At 29.6% G+C, this 20,131-nt stretch overlaps 3 protein-coding genes across 3 annotated transcripts; 1 reads left to right on the forward strand and 2 right to left on the reverse strand.

Annotated features, from left to right (window-relative positions):
* Positions 1–325: 325 nt before the first annotated feature.
* On the reverse strand, positions 326–8,586 carry LOC130446241 (gastrula zinc finger protein XlCGF26.1-like). The gene is made up of 6 exons (XM_056782360.1): positions 8,122–8,586; positions 7,783–8,070; positions 7,480–7,726; positions 6,322–6,786; positions 6,004–6,273; positions 326–5,265 (listed from the first exon to the last, which is right to left on the reverse strand). The coding sequence occupies exons 1-6, from the start codon at positions 8,461–8,463 to the stop codon at positions 4,952–4,954; spliced, it is 1,926 nt and encodes a 641-aa protein (XP_056638338.1). The 5' UTR covers positions 8,464–8,586; the 3' UTR covers positions 326–4,951.
* Positions 8,587–8,901: 315 nt separating this feature from the next.
* LOC130446237 (centrosomal protein of 104 kDa) lies at positions 8,902–17,977 on the forward strand. Its single transcript, XM_056782354.1, has 12 exons — positions 8,902–9,104; positions 9,157–9,321; positions 9,376–9,599; positions 9,653–9,863; positions 11,506–12,028; positions 12,085–12,432; positions 12,488–12,625; positions 13,985–14,116; positions 14,219–14,432; positions 16,044–16,378; positions 16,432–16,679; positions 16,762–17,977. Exons 1-12 carry the CDS (start codon positions 9,065–9,067, stop codon positions 16,917–16,919), a joined length of 2,736 nt encoding a protein of 911 aa, XP_056638332.1. The 5' UTR covers positions 8,902–9,064; the 3' UTR covers positions 16,920–17,977.
* Positions 17,978–17,995: 18 nt separating this feature from the next.
* On the reverse strand, positions 17,996–20,050 carry LOC130446249 (cell cycle checkpoint protein RAD1-like). Its single transcript, XM_056782376.1, has 4 exons — positions 19,932–20,050; positions 19,638–19,879; positions 19,355–19,583; positions 17,996–19,302 (listed from the first exon to the last, which is right to left on the reverse strand). Exons 1-4 carry the CDS (start codon positions 20,001–20,003, stop codon positions 19,057–19,059), a joined length of 789 nt encoding a protein of 262 aa, XP_056638354.1. The 5' UTR covers positions 20,004–20,050; the 3' UTR covers positions 17,996–19,056.
* Between the last annotated feature and the right edge of the window lie 81 nt (positions 20,051–20,131).

Consider the following 20,131-nt stretch of genomic DNA (forward strand, 5'->3'; position numbering starts at 1 on the left):
ATAACAAGTTATGGTCATATAATTTGATTCATTAAACAAATGCAAAATAATCGATTATATTTCATAACTATACTCAATTAGTTAATTATAACCGATATTGTGTTATTTTTTTTAATTAATTAGGTTTTATCGATCAATTTGTTTCTCTTATTGAAATTTTGCGTGAAAATAATATTTAACATTGAAAAATATCATTGATCATTAATCGATTTAATGGAATCGAACTAAATCAAACAGATTGACGAGATTGATGAGATTTGTCGGTAATCGAAAGTGTACAAATAAAGAAGTAATTTCGCAAACGTCAATGACAAAATATCTAGTTTAACGAAAAATAAGATAAAATAAAGGGACTTACCGTTTGTTACAATACGTTAAGATTCTCAAGAGATTTTACACATTAAACTATGAATTACTGTAAGAAAAACTATTTAATATCAATTATTTCCACCTAATATTGTGTCCACTGTATTAAAGCAAACATGTGATGAATTTAGGGGAAATAAAGCAAATGAATACGTTAAAAATAATATATTGATATATATTTGAAATTACAATAACGAATAGAAGATATAATGAATCTAATATAACCATAAAAATTATTTTGGAGATAACATTAATTCAAACCCAGTTTTAACTTGTGCTTTATATAAAATAAAGGTATAAATGAATAAATCAACAGCTAACGTAAGTAAATACAACTTTGAATTTATATATTTATAATTTAAATATTCATATTTCAAATCATATACTTGCAACTTTTTTTAAAATTACAGAAACGCCATTAGACTGTCTAGTCTTTTGAGCATAAATCCGTATGTATAATTTAGTAGTTATTTGCATAGATCTTCGATTTCTCAAATTTGTTTTTAATCTGGAGTGTTTTGAAAGTGAATAGAAACCAAAAGTTTTCATAATTCAGTATAAAACCATGTTTTTAATGGGTTATTACGAATAATTACACTGGAAAAACTGTATTAAGTTTAATTTTAAAACTGAAATATGGAAAATAACAAAATATTGTATGGTCAGTCGTAAATATTGGTAATTGTAATTAATCTTTGTTTATTGTCATTATAATATCAGTTTTTAGTTGATTTTTCAATCCTAATGATATGTTTGTTAATACATGATATTCGTTTCGTATTTATTGCTCATTAATATTCGTTTAAATATAATTTATCAATGATTCATTAAAATATTATAGGATTTTAACGAAATAACCAAAAAATTAGTGATTTTTTTAGATCATACTGTATATAGTTTTGTTTTAAGTTGCAAGTATTTATAAATATACACAATATACTGTAACTAAGATAATTATACCCCAAATATAATAAATATAAATAAAATCTTTAAAATATAAATGCGTAGTAGTATTTTTTGCACTTGGTTAACAAATTAGTAAAAAATTGCTTTTGTAAAAAAAATAACAAAAGACTCATCCTCACAGAAGTGAGTTGATAATTTTCATTTTAAATTTGGCATAGTACCAATAACAAGAAAATCATTTTTCTGTCAACAATTTATCTATTAAATATTTTGTAAAAGTTTTTATTTTAGAATGAGACTAATATAACGTTTATCTTTTCAATATAAATGAAAATAAATAAATTTACACAGTAATTTTCGATAAATTCTATAGAATAAAATAATAAAGTCATTAGAAAGTCATTTAACAAATTTATCAACATTTTAATCACCCAATGTTGTCAATAAGCTACTAATGATCTACAATGTTTAAAATTTGTTATAGTACGGGAAAATTCCATCTAAAATTGACATACTAAATATAGTTGATCATGTCAATATATTTCGAGAATTAAAAACCATAATAAAGTTATTTGCAGAAAGTAAACAAGATCAATCATATTTTAAACTTGTTATAGTCAGAGAAAATTCAAATTTTGAAGGTCATTGACTTGAAATTATCAAATCGAGCTAGAGACAATCATTAGATGATTCAAGCAACACTTTCAATCATTTAAGATCATTTTTTACACATTCATGATGATCTAGAAGGGTTTTAATTTGTTATAGTCCGAGAAAATTCGTTAGAAATACAAATAAAGATGCTAGTTGACTCAAAATTATACAAAAGTGTTGCGGAGAGTAATTAAACGAATCAGAAAAATATATTCAATTACCTAAGATCCATTTTTATGATCTATGAAGTATAAAATTCAATACAGTCAGAGAAAATTCTTTGAAAATTCAAATTTTGAATGTCATTGACTTGAAATTACCAAATCGGTCTAGAGACAATCATTAGATGATTCAAGCAACACTTTCAATCATTTAAGATCATTTTTTACACATTCATGATGATCTAGAAGGGTTTTAATTTGTTATAGTCCGAGAAAATTCGTTAGAAATACAAATAAAGATGCTAGTTGACTCAAAATTATATAAAAGTGTTGCGGAGAGTAATTAAACGAATCAGAAAAATATATTCAATTACCTAAGATCCATTTTTATGATCTATGAAGTATAAAATTCAATATAGTCAGAGAAAATTCTTTGAAAATTCAAATTTTGAAGGTCATTGACTTGAAATTATCAAATCGAGCTAGAAACAATCATTAGATGATTCAAGCAACACTTTCAATCATTTAAGATCATTTTTTACACATTCATGATGATCTAGAAGGGTTTTAATTTGTTATAGTCCGAGAAAATTCGTTAGAAATACAAATAAAGATGCTAGTTGACTCAAAATTATACAAAAGTGTTGCGGAGAGTAATTAAACGAATCAGAAAAATATATTCAATTACCTAAGATCCATTTTTATGATCTATGAAGTATAAAATTCAATATAGTCAGAGAAAATTCTTTGAAAATTCAAATTTTGAATGTCATTGACTTGAAATTACCAAATCGGTCTAGAGACAATCATTAGATGATTCAAGCAACACTTTCAATCATTTAAGATCATTTTTTACACATTCATGATGATCTAGAAGGGTTTTAATTTGTTATAGTCCGAGAAAATTCGTTAGAAATACAAATAAAGATGCTAGTTGACTCAAAATTATATAAAAGTGTTGCGGAGAGTAATTAAACGAATCAGAAAAATATATTCAATTACCTAAGATCCATTTTTATGATCTATGAAGTATAAAATTCAATATAGTCAGAGAAAATTCTTTGAAAATTCAAATTTTGAAGGTCATTGACTTGAAATTATCAAATCGAGCTAGAAACAATCATTAGATGATTCAAGCAACACTTTCAATCATTTAAGATCATTTTTTACACATTCATGATGATCTAGAAGGGTTTTAATTTGTTATAGTCCGAGAAAATTCGTTAGAAATACAAATAAAGATGCTAGTTGACTCAAAATTATACAAAAGTGTTGCGGAGAGTAATTAAACGAATCAGAAAAATATATTCAATTACCTAAGATCCATTTTTATGATCTATGAAGTATAAAATTCAATATAGTCAGAGAAAATTCTTTGAAAATTCAAATTTTGAATGTCATTGACTTGAAATTACCAAATCGGTCTAGAGACAATCATTAGATGATTCAAGCAACACTTTCAATCATTTAAGATCATTTTTTACACATTCATGATGATCTAGAAGGGTTTTAATTTGTTATAGTCCGAGAAAATTCGTTAGAAATACAAATAAAGATGCTAGTTGACTCAAAATTATATAAAAGTGTTGCGGAGAGTAATTAAACGAATCAGAAAAATATATTCAATTACCTAAGATCCATTTTTATGATCTATGAAGTATAAAATTCAATATAGTCAGAGAAAATTCTTTGAAAATTCAAATTTTGAAGGTCATTGACTTGAAATTATCAAATCGAGCTAGAAACAATCATTAGATGATTCAAGCAACACTTTCAATCATTTAAGATCATTTTTTACACATTCATGATGATCTAGAAGGGTTTTAATTTGTTATAGTCCGAGAAAATTCGTTAGAAATACAAATAAAGATGCTAGTTGACTCAAAATTATACAAAAGTGTTGCGGAGAGTAATTAAACGAATCAGAAAAATATATTCAATTACCTAAGATCCATTTTTATGATCTATGAAGTATAAAATTCAATATAGTCAGAGAAAATTCTTTGAAAATTCAAATTTTGAATGTCATTGACTTGAAATTACCAAATCGGTCTAGAGACAATCATTAGATGATTCAAGCAACACTTTCAATCATTTAAGATCATTTTTTACACATTCATGATGATCTAGAAGGGTTTTAATTTGTTATAGTCCGAGAAAATTCGTTAGAAATACAAATAAAGATGCTAGTTGACTCAAAATTATATAAAAGTGTTGCGGAGAGTAATTAAACGAATCAGAAAAATATATTCAATTACCTAAGATCCATTTTTATGATCTATGAAGTATAAAATTCAATATAGTCAGAGAAAATTCTTTGAAAATTCAAATTTTGAAGGTCATTGACTTGAAATTATCAAATCGAGCTAGAAACAATCATTAGATGATTCAAGCAACACTTTCAATCATTTAAGATCATTTTTTACACATTCATGATGATCTAGAAGGGTTTTAATTTGTTATAGTCCGAGAAAATTCGTTAGAAATACAAATAAAGATGCTAGTTGACTCAAAATTATATAAAAGTGTTGCGGAGAGTAATTAAACGAATCAGAAAAATATATTCAATTACCTAAGATCCATTTTTATGATCTATGAAGTTTAAAATTCAATACAGTCAGAGAAAATTAGGGTTTTAATTTGTTATAGTCCGAGAAAATTCGTTGAAAATTCAGTCGTTGTCTCGTAATTGATATAAAATCGCATAATACATAAATTTTTTATAGTACGAGAAAATTTCATTAAAAACTGACACGATTTTTATAGTCCGGGAAAATTTTTTATATTTCGAAAAAATCATATTATAATTGAAAAAAAAAAATGAAAATTTACTCACTAGTTCAGACGCATTCGAAACACAAAAATCAATCGGAAAAATCGATTTTGACAATCGATCTGCATTTTTTAAGATGATGAGTCATATTACTCTTTTGTATGAACGTTTTCAAACAATATTCGCATTCGTACGGCCTCTGTCCCGTATGTCCTCTCAAATGCAATCTGAGAACGTCTTTTCTTGAAAATCTATCGCCGCAAATTTCGCATTTGAAGTTTTTCTCTTTGGTATGCGTCTTGGTATGACGAGTGAGATCGTTTCGCTTTATAAACGTCTTCGGACACAAACCGCAAGCGTACGGGCGATAATTCAAATGAATTTTCATATGACCGTTCAGCAAACCTGAAATAACGGTCACGCCATGACATATTGAGCGCCAATTTGACATTCGTGACGAGGTTAAAAGTTAGGTTAAGTTATTTATTAAGTATATTAAAAAAGAAGACTGCCAAACGTCATATTTATTCGAGATAAACCCGTGACAGCATTAAAAGTTAAGTTAAGTTATTAGTTTCGTTGATAATTGTCTTGATTTCAAGTTTTTTTTCACCAAAAATTTTCTTTATCAAAATATCACTTGACATTGACAATTTGCATAATTATATTAATCGATATATCAACTACAAGAACGTGTATAAAAAAGAAGACTGCTAAATGTCATATTTAACGTAGTTGTCAGTACGTATATCAAAAAAAAAGAAGACTGCTAAACGTCACCTTCATTTTATGTATCTAAATAGTTTTGATATTGGATCTTTTCCGTTTGAAAATTAATTTTTTTTTAATATCTGAACAAATTTGACGTTTCGACTACTTTGAGTCTTCATCAAAATAATTATTCGAAATAAATCCGTGACACTATTAAAAATTTGGTTACCGATTTTCTGTAGCTACCAGCGAAGAACGTATATAAAAAAGAAGACTGCTAAATGTCATATTTCCCCAGCTAAATCCGTGACAGTATTAAAAGTTAAACTTATAAAATTCGTGTAGTTGTCCTAATGTATAATAAAAAAGAAGACTGTCAAACGTCGTATTTATTAGAGATAGCATTGAAAGGTAGGTTAAGTGTTTACTTACCTTTATAACGAAACGATTTGTCACAAACTGTACATTTAAACGTATCTTCCCTATTGTGCACCCTCATGTGAGATGTCAACGACGTTTTGGAAGGACACACTTTATCGCAAATATTACAAACACACCTCGATTTAACGACAATTTTTTTCTTGTATTGACGCCTTTTCCGGATACCAATTTCCTTTTTATGTACACCGACGTAATGGCTTTTCAGATAATCTGCTCGAGAGAAGCTTTTCAGACAAATTTCGCACGTGTGGGCTTTATAACCTATAAAAAATCAGTTATAACCGGTTTTTTCGAGCGTCGTGAACTCACCGGTGTGTATGGTGCAATGTTTGATCAAATTTCCTTTAAAACTGAATCGCCAGCTGCAAACCGCGCATTGGTAGGGCTTCTCGCCGGTGTGGGACCGCAAGTGGCTGGTCAAGTCGCTCTTTTTACAAAACGTTTTCGTACAATAGGCACAATTTAATTTTTCTTTTTGCGTATGTTTTAGCAATAGCGATTTTTTGGAATGCGTCGAGCCGCATTTTTTGCATCTGTATCGATTTTTCGAAATGTCTTTGTGGGTTTTTAAATGTTTGATGTAGACGGTTTTGGTGGGAAACCTTCTAGGGCAAGTTTTACATTTTATAGGGAATTGTTTGGTCGAATGGTGTCTGTAATGTTGTAAATACTCTTTTTGTTTGATGAAATATTCACCGCAGAAAATACACGCTACACAAGCTTTACCAAAATGAGCTTCGGTGTGTTTGTCTTTTTGATATATCGAAGAAAAATCTAAAAAAAAAAGTTATTTCTCTGGATATCGATACTATCGGTAAAATTAATTTTAAGTATTGAACTGTTAGACTCAAAAACGCAGAAACATAACGAAAATTTGGGGATGTTTACTCAAATTACCTTTCTTTGTTAGGTAGTGAACGTGAATTTGAAGATTTTTGATTGTGTTTTCAATTAAAGGAGACCTACGAGGGTAATTTGAAGAGTTTCTCAACCTGAAGATGTTTTGTGTCTTTTTCAAGCCTTGAATTGATTTCACACAATCCTAGTAGTCTCCTTGATTTGAAATTAGTAGTAAAACAGTGAAAATCTTGACTATAAAACTGATAATATATAAAAAACTTCAATTTTGAGAGAAAGTGTTTTTATTTTAAGTTGTGAAAACATTTTTGTTAAATTTTTTTTTCGATTTGTTTGTTTTTCTGTTGAGATTAAGAAAAAAAAATGTAAAAATCCTATTCCATTACTCTTAAAAAAGTCACCAACAATGATATGCGAATAAGTGCATTCATATGAATATTCAAAGCCCTAAAACTAATATGAGTTTCCATTTTTTCATTCCCATATCTTTTTTCATAAAAAATAGAAAAAAATCCATAAAAATCTGATAATTTTTCAATTTTTTAGAACCAAAAAACGAGGGGGCTACGATAGTATAAAATTACCCCAAAAATATTCAAGGATACATACATTTAAGGCACACTTGGCATTTAAAAGGCTTGGCGACTTTTTTTAAAAAACATTTCCAAAATTGGGCAACAAATTTCGTTTGATATCTGCACCTCAACCTTCGTTTCAAATGATTCAATAACCCGCCGGTAGTTTCAAAAGATCTGTTACAAACAGAACAATGAATCGGTATATTTTCTTCGTAATTATATTGGAGACCTTCATCTCCAATCTCCATTTTTAAGACATTTTCAGAACACTCGCCATCCTATAAGAAACAAAAACTCAAAATTAAAACAATTATTATTGTTAAGCTCTCCTTACTTCGATAACTTCCCCTGTACTTTCAGTTTCATCAAAAAATTCAGTCTTAACTTCAGGAGTTTCTTCAAATATATCATCTACATCATTAATTTCTTCCTTAATTTCTATTTTTAAAGCTTCGTTTGATTTGACATGATCACACAGATTTTCCGTTATTATTTCTTGTTTTATTGTTACTACATGTTTCATTGATTGTTCATTGTTTTTTATTATGTCTATAAAAGTCGAAGTTTCCTCTAATATGTTAAGGCACTTGTAACAAATGTTTGTAGAACAATTAAATATCGGCTGAAATTGTTTAACATAATTATTAGTATTTAAATTTATAGTTTGATATACCTGAAAATCTGTTATCTTTTGAAAAACGTCTAAAAGATGTTGCGGAAATTTAGTCATAGTATTTGAATCAAAACAAAATTCGCAGCAAGATTCTTTTTTGAAAAATTCGAGTTGACAGTGGTTTTTAAACGAATAAATAAAATTCGAAATCATTTCCAGTTTTCGACTACATGTTATACAAAATGTAAAATTGCGTAATCTCACTCGTTTACCACTTAACTTAATGAATATTTCGTATAAAAACTCATTTTCCTTAATAACCTGTAGATTATCTTGTTGTAAACAAACACAACATATATCATTGTTTAATTTAAAAAACGATTTTTTTTCACTAACATCCATCTTAAATTTCAAATTTATTTGGTAAAATGGGCGGATATGTTATTTTTCATTATTTTATCCGATAAATAAACTTTACTTAATGACGAAAATAAAAAATAACTTTGACATTTTCACACAATTAATAACCTAACAATTGACAATTAGTTCTACTTTTTTATAATATAATTTTTATGCAATAACTCATTATAATATAATCATTAAGTATATAAGAATTGAATATTATTTCAATCGGTAAATATAACAAAAACGTCTGTTAATAATATTAATCTCGAATTTGTTGTTAACGATGTAAGCAAAAAGCAACAGACACCTTTTACAAAAAAAAAGAAGAATTATGTAGCAATAAACTTTATTTTTATATTTGTATTTGTATAAGATTATGTATTTGTAAATAAACTTATAATTGAATAAATTATTATAATATAATTAAATTGAGTTGTTTTTGTCGTTTTACAACTTTCACATTGAGCATGGCGCGCGCATAAAAGAACATATACAAAAATCAATAAACAGCCATACTCTAAAATAAGAAAATGTTTCATGTGTAGTTATAGAAATAATCGATATTATATACACAAAATGGTTTAAAACAGAACATAAAATGCCCAAACCTGTTCATTTCACTGCAATATTTGCAACAAGTAAGTAAATCTAATTATTCAAAAAACGATTTCCATAATTACGAAATTCTAGGCGAGGATGCCAAATACCGATACGCAGAATTAAATACTCACGGCCCAATAGTTAAAGGATGGCAATCGGAAAAAAATTGTCAATATCCCCAAGAAATAATACTCAAATTAGATACGAGATGCGAAATGAGCAAAATTCAAATTTTATCCCACCAATTTATGATACGTACGCAAATACATATTAAAACAATTCTTAACATTAATTTCATTCTAATTTCAGCTTCCAAAGTTGAATTATTTCTAAACAACGACGATATAGATATAATTAAAGACGTGGCCAACATAAATTGGGAATATTTAGGTTATATAACATTATCTACGAACGAAAGTACCGAATTTAAAAGTAGGGAACTGAAATCGGCGAGTGTACCGAAAAAAAACGTAACATTCCTTAAAATTAATCTACTTAATAACCACTTTAATTGTTTAAACGAATACAACCAGGTTAGTAAATAAAACAATTATTTTTTTTCATAAATTTATTTTAAACATTTTAGGTTAGCCTTATAGCTATAAATATTCTTGGTAAGGATATAAATTTGCAACGTCCTACCAATTCTGACAATGACGAAGGAAAAATATTCGATATTCTAAACGACCCTGACTATTATTCTCCTTACGATGATTTGGCCTTTTTGATGTATGTCGATGTAGATGTTGCCAAAATTATACAAGAGATGGAGATTAAGAAACATTTGGCTGTGATACGTAAGTTATACATCTACATTATAACTACTTGACAATACTTTATCTATGTTGTGAACCGCGAACGGTATACAGTATTCTGGTGTAGCTCGTTTTATTTTGTTCGCGTTTGTCTATGTTACGAGAACTGTAGAAAATTTGTGGTTTTTTTTCTCTATATAAAAATATTATCTATGATTCCTCTTGTCAAAAAACATTAAAATGAAGCTTTGTTCCTGGGTGTGATTCCGATCGGTCCCTAGATTCGGAATCAGACTTACGAACAAAGCTCAAGTTTTGTCTATAAAGTTTCGTATTTTGAGGTTATATTTGTTATTTTCTCGCGGTTGACTTCTCAGTTTGTTGTTTTTTTTATTGTAGTGATATTTATTGTGCTTTCTGCAGTGCTGTTTCTTTATATTTGTATAATTTTTTGAACTTATTCTAAGTAAAAATAGTAAGATAAGTTTGTGTCTTGTAAACATTATTATTTATTAATAAGCGTATGTTGGTGTTTCATTATGATATAAAATTGTGTTTATAACAAAAACTAAGATCAGTTTCGGATATTATCAATTAACAATTAAAAAATAGGCGACTAAAAAGCAATTATTACATTTTAAAAGGAAGCAAAACCACAAAAAAAAAATAAATAAAACAGTTAATTTGTATACTTTTCTATTTGTTTTGCACTGTAATACATTTTTATTATAGTTTTGCTAATTCTTTTACTAAATAGACAAATGAAAATAGAGAAATTCATGAAAAAAAAACAATTTGTGACAATTGAAAACAGTTAAATCTTATCATTGTAATGATTTTATTACCAAATATGGAGCAAAAAACGACTCGGGCTACAGCCCTACAGTTACTGGTAAACAAAAACAGAACTTTTGCTTTTTCCTATTTTTTGATATTAGTTTTTTAGTTTTTAAACTAAAAATTAATATGCAACTTATGCAATAATGCAACTTAAAAATTGAAAGTAGGCGAACTCAAACTAATTTGAATTTAAATGGAACTACAAAGTACCAGGGTCTTTCGACTAATTTTTTAACTTAATTTTAATTTTGGCCGCATAAATAACCAACCGTCCTTTTTATACTTTTGTGCTATAGTGCTAATTAGGGGTAAATGACCCCTACAATAATTCTACCTGAAAATGAACACAACAAGTGTCAAAGCTCCTGAAGCGGTCAGTGCCTAGTGGGCTCAACATGAGGCAGTAACATCAACAAAGAAAATGGACGACCGATTCATAGGTGTTTAAGTCCAACGAGAGCCCAGAGAAACACGAGGAGTGGGTGTGAGTAGCTGGACAATCAGAAGAAGACTTACGGTAGCTTACCTAGATCCATAAAGGTCAGCTACTGGCCCCAAATTAACTCCAGCCCACCCTACGATTTGCCAAAGGACACGTTAATCGGACTGAGACGAAAAATGGGGACTCCGTTCTCTTTTCAGGCGATAGAAGAGGACGAGAAGACCTGGAGAACGTGGCTTTTGGAGGAGATCCCTGTTGGGATAGGGATAAGCTTCCTTTTTGTTTGATATTTTTCCTTTGCCAAAAAATAACTGAATTCATTATAAAGTTAAGACTAATGCTACAGATTGTTTGTATTCCAATATAAAATATGTACGATTGGAGTTTATTGTTTACTCGTAGATGAGAGATTTGAATACGCTAGAAAATTAAAAATCACCATGACGAAATTACGGGTGGCTGGGGAAAAGTTGGCTAAATACGAGCTCGAAAAGAGATACGCTATAGATGTAGAGGATTACGAAAAAGCTAGACACAAGAAGAACCAAATGGAACAATTCAGATCCGAAATATACGAGGAATTATGTATAGAACAATTGATGGAATATAACGGGGTGTGTCGAAAAAATGATGAATACCAAGAAGAAATCGATTCGCAAAATAAAAATTTGTTATCTCCGGTATTAACAAAAGGTGGTTATTCTGATAAAGATAGAAGATCCGTATCTCCTCACTTGAACAGTCAGATATCACCTCTACACACAACCAAACACCAAAGTCCCAAAACCGGATCCCCAAATACGGGAAGCCCTACAAATATACACAGTAGAGGAGGTTCTTTTAGACGCAGGAACAAATCTGCCGGAGCTATAGTCAAGTCTACATATGAGATGTACGAGGAAAAACCGTTACCTGCCTTAAGACAGTAAGTAAACATTTTTTTTTAGTGTACTATTATATTATATGATTCGTGTGTTCAAGTTCCCAAACTAATGAATTTCTGAGAGAATGCCACTTGGAACCCGACCATAAAGTAACGTCCAAACTTACGGAAAGGGAAAAAAAACAAGCTGCACTTCCAATTCTGTTATTCGGAAACGATTTAGTGGAAAAATTCTATTCGAAACATTATTGCGATAAGGAGGACGGTTTGAATAGCCTCAAAGACGAACTTCTCACTTACGACACCAACAAATTGCACGTACCCAATAAAATAGCGAGGGGCGCCATCTTTTTGTTGCACAGAGCGTTACGCGATAAAGTTTTCTCGGTGTATAATCTGGCTAATGAAGTTATTCGATTGTTTTTTGTGCAGTTTGTGCCGGGGAGGTGAGATATTGTTTCTGCTACGTTTTAGAAGTGGAAATGATGTTTTCATTTACAGGGTGACTCAAGCTGAAGTGGCTAGGAGCGTGGATAAGTTGTTGCCGGAACTTTTGACGAAATCCGGCGATACTAGTCAAAGGATTAACCAAATGGCGGTACATACTATATTGACGATGGCGGATTGTAAAAGTGTAAGGTGAGTGACAAAATTTTTTAATTAAAAAAAATAAATCGTTTAATATCTAGTGTTATGATTTCCGTTTATTTTATAATTTAAATAGAATAGAATTAGTTGAAAATATAAAGTAGTCAATTACTAATCAACACTAAGCATTGTAACCATAGAAAAATTTGAAAAAACTGCTGCAAACATTTTTTTTAAATTAGTTAAAACATCGCGGATACCCCCCGTATAACAGCGACTTATTTAATTAAATACATCGTTACATCGTTGTCATGTTGTAATTTTTTTCTAATTATTGGCTTAAAATGAATCAAAGAAATTATATAATATAACCTTAAATTTTGATATTCACTTGTTAACATTGAAAATACGTAGTTTGTTTTAAAAACTTTTTATTACTTACATCTTTCACGAAGTATTCCATGCTCATTATATTTTACAAAGTAATTTCTCATGAAATTGTCCAATTTTTGACAACAATAAATCTTGCAACAACTTTTCCCCAAATACACGAGTAATGATTTCAATTACATTTATGCAACTTGTGTTCAGTAGGTATTATGAATCATTTCAGAATGACGTCATTGACAGTTCGGCCATCTTCCTCAAACGGCACGCAATCTCGTTAGAATACTTATTGTAAACATTGTCGAGTTTTTCACTTTAAAATTCTCAATCTCGGGCAATTTTGTTAAGAAATGTCTCATTATTGTTGTGTTGCGAATTAATCACCACGTCCTGCCGTTTTAACAAATAGGAGATATTATTTAAACGCAGTGTCGGAACTATAAAACAGAAGAGGGCATTGCATAAGGGTCAAAATTGTTTGAAATTTCCATTTTTTTAATCATATCGGCACTTTACATCTCCGAGTTGATTCATTTTGTCGAAACAATTCGAAAAATACAAATAAAAAAAGCACACGTTAAAAAACGGCAAAATGGCCGACTAGTCAGAATCACGTGTTCTAGAATGCTCCATAACTTGAAATAGTCCTCGTAGTATAAACAAATATCTATTTATAACCATGTAATTGGGCTTAATTTGTGGCGTTTATTTGTTATTCAAATTTGTTTCTGTGTGTAAAGAATATTTTTAAGACTACAATTAATTGAGAATTGCAGATAAACCACCTTAAGACTGGTCGAAATTGTCGAAATTTCTACAAAGCAAACTTAACCTATAAAGTTTCTATCACTTTTATTATTATTATTATTATAAAGCTTTTAATAGATGCAACACTGAGCATTGTGGTCACAGAAACAATTCTCAAAGAAATTTCAACGAAAACATTAGGAGGTGCATTGAAGTTGATGTATTCCCAGTTCAAAATTGTAGATATTTTGAATGCGTATAGAATTTTTATTACAGAGAACTTCATATTATCCCAGTTCATTTAAGTAGACCAGTGAACAATAGCACCCACCCTAGACTAGCTTTAAGTAGGGCAGAAATGGTAGAACAGCTCATAATTAATCACGGAATTTCCACAGAAAAACAAAGGTAAATGAAACAACAATCATGTGATTTAAAAATCAATTTTTTTCATAAAGAAATTGTCGATTTTCATCATTTTCTTTATGAACATCCAGTTTGTTTTTTCAGCGGTCTAACTTGTAGAACTCTAGCTGAATTTGGTCTAAGCGGTTTACATCATCCAGCGGAACCTGTCAGAAAAGTATCCGAGAGGATTTTAGTGTTGGTATATAGGGTGAACCCGAGATTAGTGAGAAAACAATTACCCCCTGACGATGATATTACGAGAAGAAACTTGTTATATAGACAACTATTTCACGAATTCGATAAAATCGACGTTGAGGTAAGAAAATTTAGATTTTTCTCATATCTAGTTAGAACTAACCTTTAAAATCATTTTTTAAAATTATTTCTTCATATTATGTAACACTATATTCTATAAATATAAAATTATATTTAATTTCAATTTAAACTTTAGCTTTAAACAGCTGAATTGGAAAATGTTTATACTTAACGTTTTTGTTTATAAATATTTCGTAATATTGATAAAAAATAAATCAAAATTCTTCACAGTAATATAATTCAATAGTACAAATGATCAAACTTATCTTTTTCATAACCTCCAATAAAATTTGAAAATAGGACGTGAAATAACTATTCAACAATCTTCACTCTCCACTGGCACTTTTTAAACTGTTTAAATTATTCGATTCTCCTAATATTTGACAACTGACATTTGAATAAACTGTACTGTTTTTGGCGAACGATCTTAATACTTAACTATGTCTATGGTTTATAGAACACGGTTTTTATTCTTTTCTGATAGCACAAACGATACATAAGTCGATTAGAACACAAAACTGAATCGTTCGAATAACGGTATCTGTTCTATTGGAACAACGTAATCTCTATTACATAGAATCGTCACCTTACCAAGAACGATTCTGAGATGGAACGAACTTTATTTCTATGGTTGTACAAGGCACATTTAAAATATAGTAGTACAGTGCCGTATTAAGGTATTGATGCAATTAATAAGAGAAAAATTAATAAAATAATCTAATAGAAGCAAATGATGCATCGAATAATTTTAAAAACGTTTAATATTAACGGAATTAATTAATTCGAGAGAAATATTTGAACTTTTATTTTAATTTATATATCTTTGCAACGGGGACTATAATTCCGTATCTACCCGGCTTAGGATCATAATAAAATTTTGGAAATCAGTACTTCCGGTTCGTTTGTTGAACTGTATTTATAAATTGAACAAAAGGTATTATTTTTTGGGGGGCGGTGGGGCTATTTTTAGAAAATGTCAAAAAAGTCAATAATTAATCTTTTTCACGTTTTTACTCGTTCAATTTATATTTAGTTAGGTTAGGAAACGTACCTTATGTTAGGTTATGTTGAATTCCTATAACTCGGTAAAACCGGAAGTACTTATTTCAGCCATCTGAGACCTCGATAAATGGATTCTGGTACATAGAAAACGCCAAATTAGAGCATTCTAAATCGGGCTGATGCGGAATTATTTCCGAAACGAATCTGTAATAGAATTATTCCAGATTGTGGAAAACCAGTACATGGCAACTTGTGACGTGGTTCATTCTACAACGAAAATCTTAAAATTCCCGGTAATATTTTATGAAAAAATTATTTTATTATAAAAATCACATTTTTCCAGATTACCAACACCGATTTTGATATATAAAATTCAATTATAAGCACCGTATTTTAGATAAAGCCACAATTACTTATTCAGTTTTTATATTTCTTCTATAATTCAGCCTTTTGAATAAAAAAATATAACCAGCAGACGATAAATATACTTAAGTACGTCCCTGTTTCATTTCACCGCTCTTTGAACATAGACAAGCGAATTCTGTCCTTGAAATGACCTCAAATACACCAAATCGTTCAGGTTAATTATTTTATTTACCGAAATTTATAGAGAAAAAAAGAAATGCTGGAGAAAAATCGTGTTCTACAACAAACTCAACTCTCCCCTACAGATTGTATTAGTCCCGAGCCCGTCCCTGTGGTATTTCAACAAAACGGCAAAATAGAATTGAGCAAATGTCCGAGCGCCAATAACTTGAAAACGATAACTAATGAAGGTTTTCAAGTCGATAGCGATCAACAGAAAAGTCACGCTCTAATGAAAAGTCAAAGCGGAACCGCCGTACATACCAACGGAAGTAACGTTACTAACAATGGCCAAAGTTCCAGTTCCGCCAGCGCGATATCTTCTCCTAGTAATACTTCTCAAAAAGAAGAAGAAGAAAAGTAAGAAATCAAACAATTTTTTAACCTTTATATGAATATATGATGTTTTTTAGACACTGCATTTTTTGTAAACAAACGGAAACATCGATATTTTTGGTAAACAATTCTATGAACTCGCACTATTGGCGTTCGTGTCCGATGTTAATCCGTTGCAAAGAATGCAGTCAAGTAGTAGAAGTATCAACTTTAACGGAACATTTGCTAGTGGAGTGTGAACAAAAAGAACGTTACACGCAATGCACCATATGCTCGGAAGCTGTCAAATCTGACAAAATTCAGGAACACCAACCGCATTGTAAAGGTAAACGAGATGGAAATGCGTATTAAGTAAAGGCCATAAAAACTGAATAAAGAAGAAAATAACCCTCGTATTAATGTTGTAGATTTAGCCGAAACTTGTAACAGGTGTCCGCTGTGTCACGAAAATATAGAAATTGTGGAAAATTGTTGGACGAATCATCTGATGGGGCCTAAACCGTGTACGAAAAATGCACGAATAAAAACTTCCAGATTACCCAAGCACGTGAAAATAAAAGGTTGATCGTTATTTGTAACAGTGTTTGATCATTTTCTTATGGAAACCTTGCTGAGGAGATGTTTTTATTAAATAATTTCGGTAAAATAAGTAACAGGTAGGTGGTAACTCTCATTTTGATCTAATTTCTAAACAAACTGAGAATATTTAAGGAAATGAATCAATTTTTTTCTAATGTTTCACAAAAAAGCATTTTATATGTCATACAATGCTGTAATCTGTTGAAAATGATATTTGATAACATGATTCACTGTTATTAGCAACTAAAAATTCTTGTTTAATAATTTATAGACAAATTTCTGCATAATTACAACATTTAACGTTTTTATCGATCGTTGGTGATATTTTTACTCGCCCTTTATGAAATACTCATTGTTGATGCAAAAATATTTGATATTTTTCAACAATCTTTAGCCTAACTGACAATTTAACTATATGTGATACGATTACTTGTTTCAAGTCTTAAAATTGATTAAATACTAGAAATAATTAATGTTCATCTCTTCCAAACTAAAAATCAACCAAAACAAACTTGTTACCTGTGAAACTGTTGATTATTATACTGTACATTACAACAACGCTGTCTGGTCCTTTCTGTAGGTTAAAGGACCAAACAGTGGAAACTAAACATCAATTATTTACTATTATCAAGAGTTTAATCAAAGGAATGTCATTTTGATCAGATTTCAGTACAATTTGTATGCCAACAAAAACAGTTAAATAACCGAACTCAAGTTTCCACCATATTAACAAAATATTAAACTAATTCCAATTTTGTTTTTATCAATTTTTCAGTTTAATATCACTATAATTGACATGATAATAATTTTAATTTATTTATTTTCGGTATAGCAGTAAATAGTAGTTCAAAAACAACCGAGACTTGATTTTTTCCATTTAAATCGTTATAAACACTCGTTTCATCACCATTAAATGGGAATATAAATAAAATTCAACAAAACCTTGTGAAATTTGTAAACTAAGTGCAATATTTAAATATTTTCGATTATATATGTTCACCAAAAAATATGTATATTTAGAATATACAATTACAAGCTTAAAAACGTGTTTTATTTCACCCAATTAAAACCCTTCGCCTTAGTATTTGAAAAATAAGTGAAAATAATGAGTTTATTAGACAATGGGTAGAAGAAAAGGGCTTAAACTAATATAGAATAACAGAAATCAAACTTACGATTAATCTGCAGAACTTGAACGGTTTTCTCTATCATTGGAACATTATAATTAAGAAAAACTACGCATAATCCACCGAAACAACTTGAGGTTTTAAGTACGTTGATACACTTTATGATGTTCAGACCTCATAATTTATGAAAATTGCACTGTTTGCAATTTGACAGAGAAACTTTTGATGAAACTACATCATTTAAACACTCTAGTTTATCCTAGAAGGGATTTAATCACTGTAATCCTTTTGTTTCATTGAATGCACAACCCCTATATGGATATGAAGAAGTTTTCTACTAATTGCACAAGTTTTAGTATAAATTAGAAGCTTATGATGAATTTTTAGCATCTAAACACTCTCCTTCGTCCTTGGAACCCTTCTGACAATGCAATCCTTTTGTTTCGATGAGCTCAACAACCCCTATGTGGAAATAAAGGGGTTATAACTTCATAGATACACTTTTTGAAGTTGAAACTCCATAATTTTGAAAAGTGGCACGTTCCCCATAAATTGTCTCAACTAATGATGAACCTGCACCTTCTAGACACTCTCCTTCGTCCTTGGAACCATTATTACTGTAATCCTTTTGTTTTATTGAGCGCAACAACCCCTACATGGGGTTGTAAGTTTGTAAATACACCTTATGACATTGAAACTTCATAATTTTTCAGTTTTAATACAATAAAAACTCGTTTTTCAATAAAACTTTTCACTTTCAAAGACAGTATGAAACTGAATTTATCGTTTCCAGTATGTAGCTTCGATAGAAGATCTTTTCACTCCCGAGTTCTCAGAATACTTCTTATTTTAGCTGTTGATGCAGTTTGTAATAAAGTAATTTGATTCTTAACCATGTATTTTGAGAAATAAAAATATTCAGTCTATAGTATAAGGATTTAACTCTTGGGTAGTGTAAAATTTATTATTTGTCATGAAAATGTATCATTAAATCTCTTAATCAGCCAAATATTGAGACGTTACATAATATTCCACGTACATCTGTTTATCATCAGAGGTGATAACAAGTTGCAAGCCAAGTAAACCCGAATCCCCAGTTGAAATACCCACTTTATCTGCGTAAGCCATAACTTTAAGTACCGTACGAATATTATTGAAGTAATAAACGGCTGTTGTAGTTTTCTGACACTGAAATAATGTAACAGCATCGGAATTTTTCGAAATACTCACTTCAGATTTTCCCTAAAATCCAAAAATGTTTGTTTGTATAATAAAAAAACAAAGAAAAACTTACCGCAATTCCCGTTGCTGATAAAGTGAAATAAGGGGGATCGGGACTGAGTTTTATGCTCAATTCATCCGCAGAATTATTTAATCTGTTTAGAAGTTCTGTTAAAATATCGGCTTTTATGACTAATTTATTCACATCGCATCCACCCGCTAAACTAACATCGTCAAAATCATCGACGTTCATAGTTCGTATTTCACAATCAATCGTAATATTTTCTTCAATATGATTCATTCTAAAATTGATAAAATCCTTTTTTATAACTTAATTTAAATGTTTGAATACTTACATTATACAGAGCGGCGCACCAACATGTGCATAAGATAATTTAAAACTAGGACTTCCTTCATCTCCGAATATGTTCAATATGTCGACTAATACTTTTAAACTAATTTTAAAAATTATTTCTTCACTTTTATCTACGTTGTAATTAGTAAAAAACGAATTGGGAATGTAAACGGATGTTTCTACGCATTTCATTTCATCTAAAGTTAATTTCAACCCTTCTGCCATAGGGCGTAAAATAACGTACTGGAAATAAATTTTTTAAATTGTAAATAAATTTAGATGAAATATGACTTACATCTTTCATTGTTATCGCTTTTAATACATTGTGTATTATTCGAAAATCCGTAATTTCTGCTGAAAACAACATTGTTTACATTCATATTTAAATCTAACCTCTTTTTTTTCTGTAAACACATGATTCATGAAAATATTTTTCTATTCTCAATAAATAGCTGTCTTACTTCAATTCAATATAATAAACTGAGATAGATTATA

The sequence above is a fragment of the Diorhabda sublineata genome, chromosome 7 (assembly GCF_026230105.1).
Source record: "Diorhabda sublineata isolate icDioSubl1.1 chromosome 7, icDioSubl1.1, whole genome shotgun sequence".
NCBI lineage: Eukaryota > Metazoa > Arthropoda > Insecta > Coleoptera > Chrysomelidae > Diorhabda > Diorhabda sublineata.

What these genes read in the sequence shown, in the direction of transcription:
- LOC130446241 (XM_056782360.1), bottom strand. Translation starts at nt 8,463, where the DNA reads ATGGATGTTAGTGAAAAAAAATCGTTTTTTAAATTAAACAATGATATA. An exon ending in AAAAGATAACAGATTTTCAG is followed by an intron (nt 8,071 to 8,121) that starts GTATATCAAACT and finishes AAACAATTTCAG; the next exon opens with CCGATATTTAATTGTTCTAC. An exon ending in GTACAGGGGAAGTTATCGAA is followed by an intron (nt 7,727 to 7,782) that starts GTAAGGAGAGCT and finishes TGTTTCTTATAG; the next exon opens with GATGGCGAGTGTTCTGAAAA.
- LOC130446237 (XM_056782354.1), top strand. Translation starts at nt 9,065, where the DNA reads ATGCCCAAACCTGTTCATTTCACTGCAATATTTGCAACAA. An exon ending in CACTGCAATATTTGCAACAA is followed by an intron (nt 9,105 to 9,156) that starts GTAAGTAAATCT and finishes ACGAAATTCTAG; the next exon opens with GCGAGGATGCCAAATACCGA. An exon ending in GTTTAAACGAATACAACCAG is followed by an intron (nt 9,600 to 9,652) that starts GTTAGTAAATAA and finishes TAAACATTTTAG; the next exon opens with GTTAGCCTTATAGCTATAAA.
- LOC130446249 (XM_056782376.1), bottom strand. Translation starts at nt 20,003, where the DNA reads ATGTTGTTTTCAGCAGAAATTACGGATTTTCGAATAATACACAATGTA. An exon ending in AAGCGATAACAATGAAAGAT is followed by an intron (nt 19,880 to 19,931) that starts GTAAGTCATATT and finishes ATTTATTTCCAG; the next exon opens with TACGTTATTTTACGCCCTAT. An exon ending in TATCAGCAACGGGAATTGCG is followed by an intron (nt 19,303 to 19,354) that starts GTAAGTTTTTCT and finishes TTTGGATTTTAG; the next exon opens with GGAAAATCTGAAGTGAGTAT.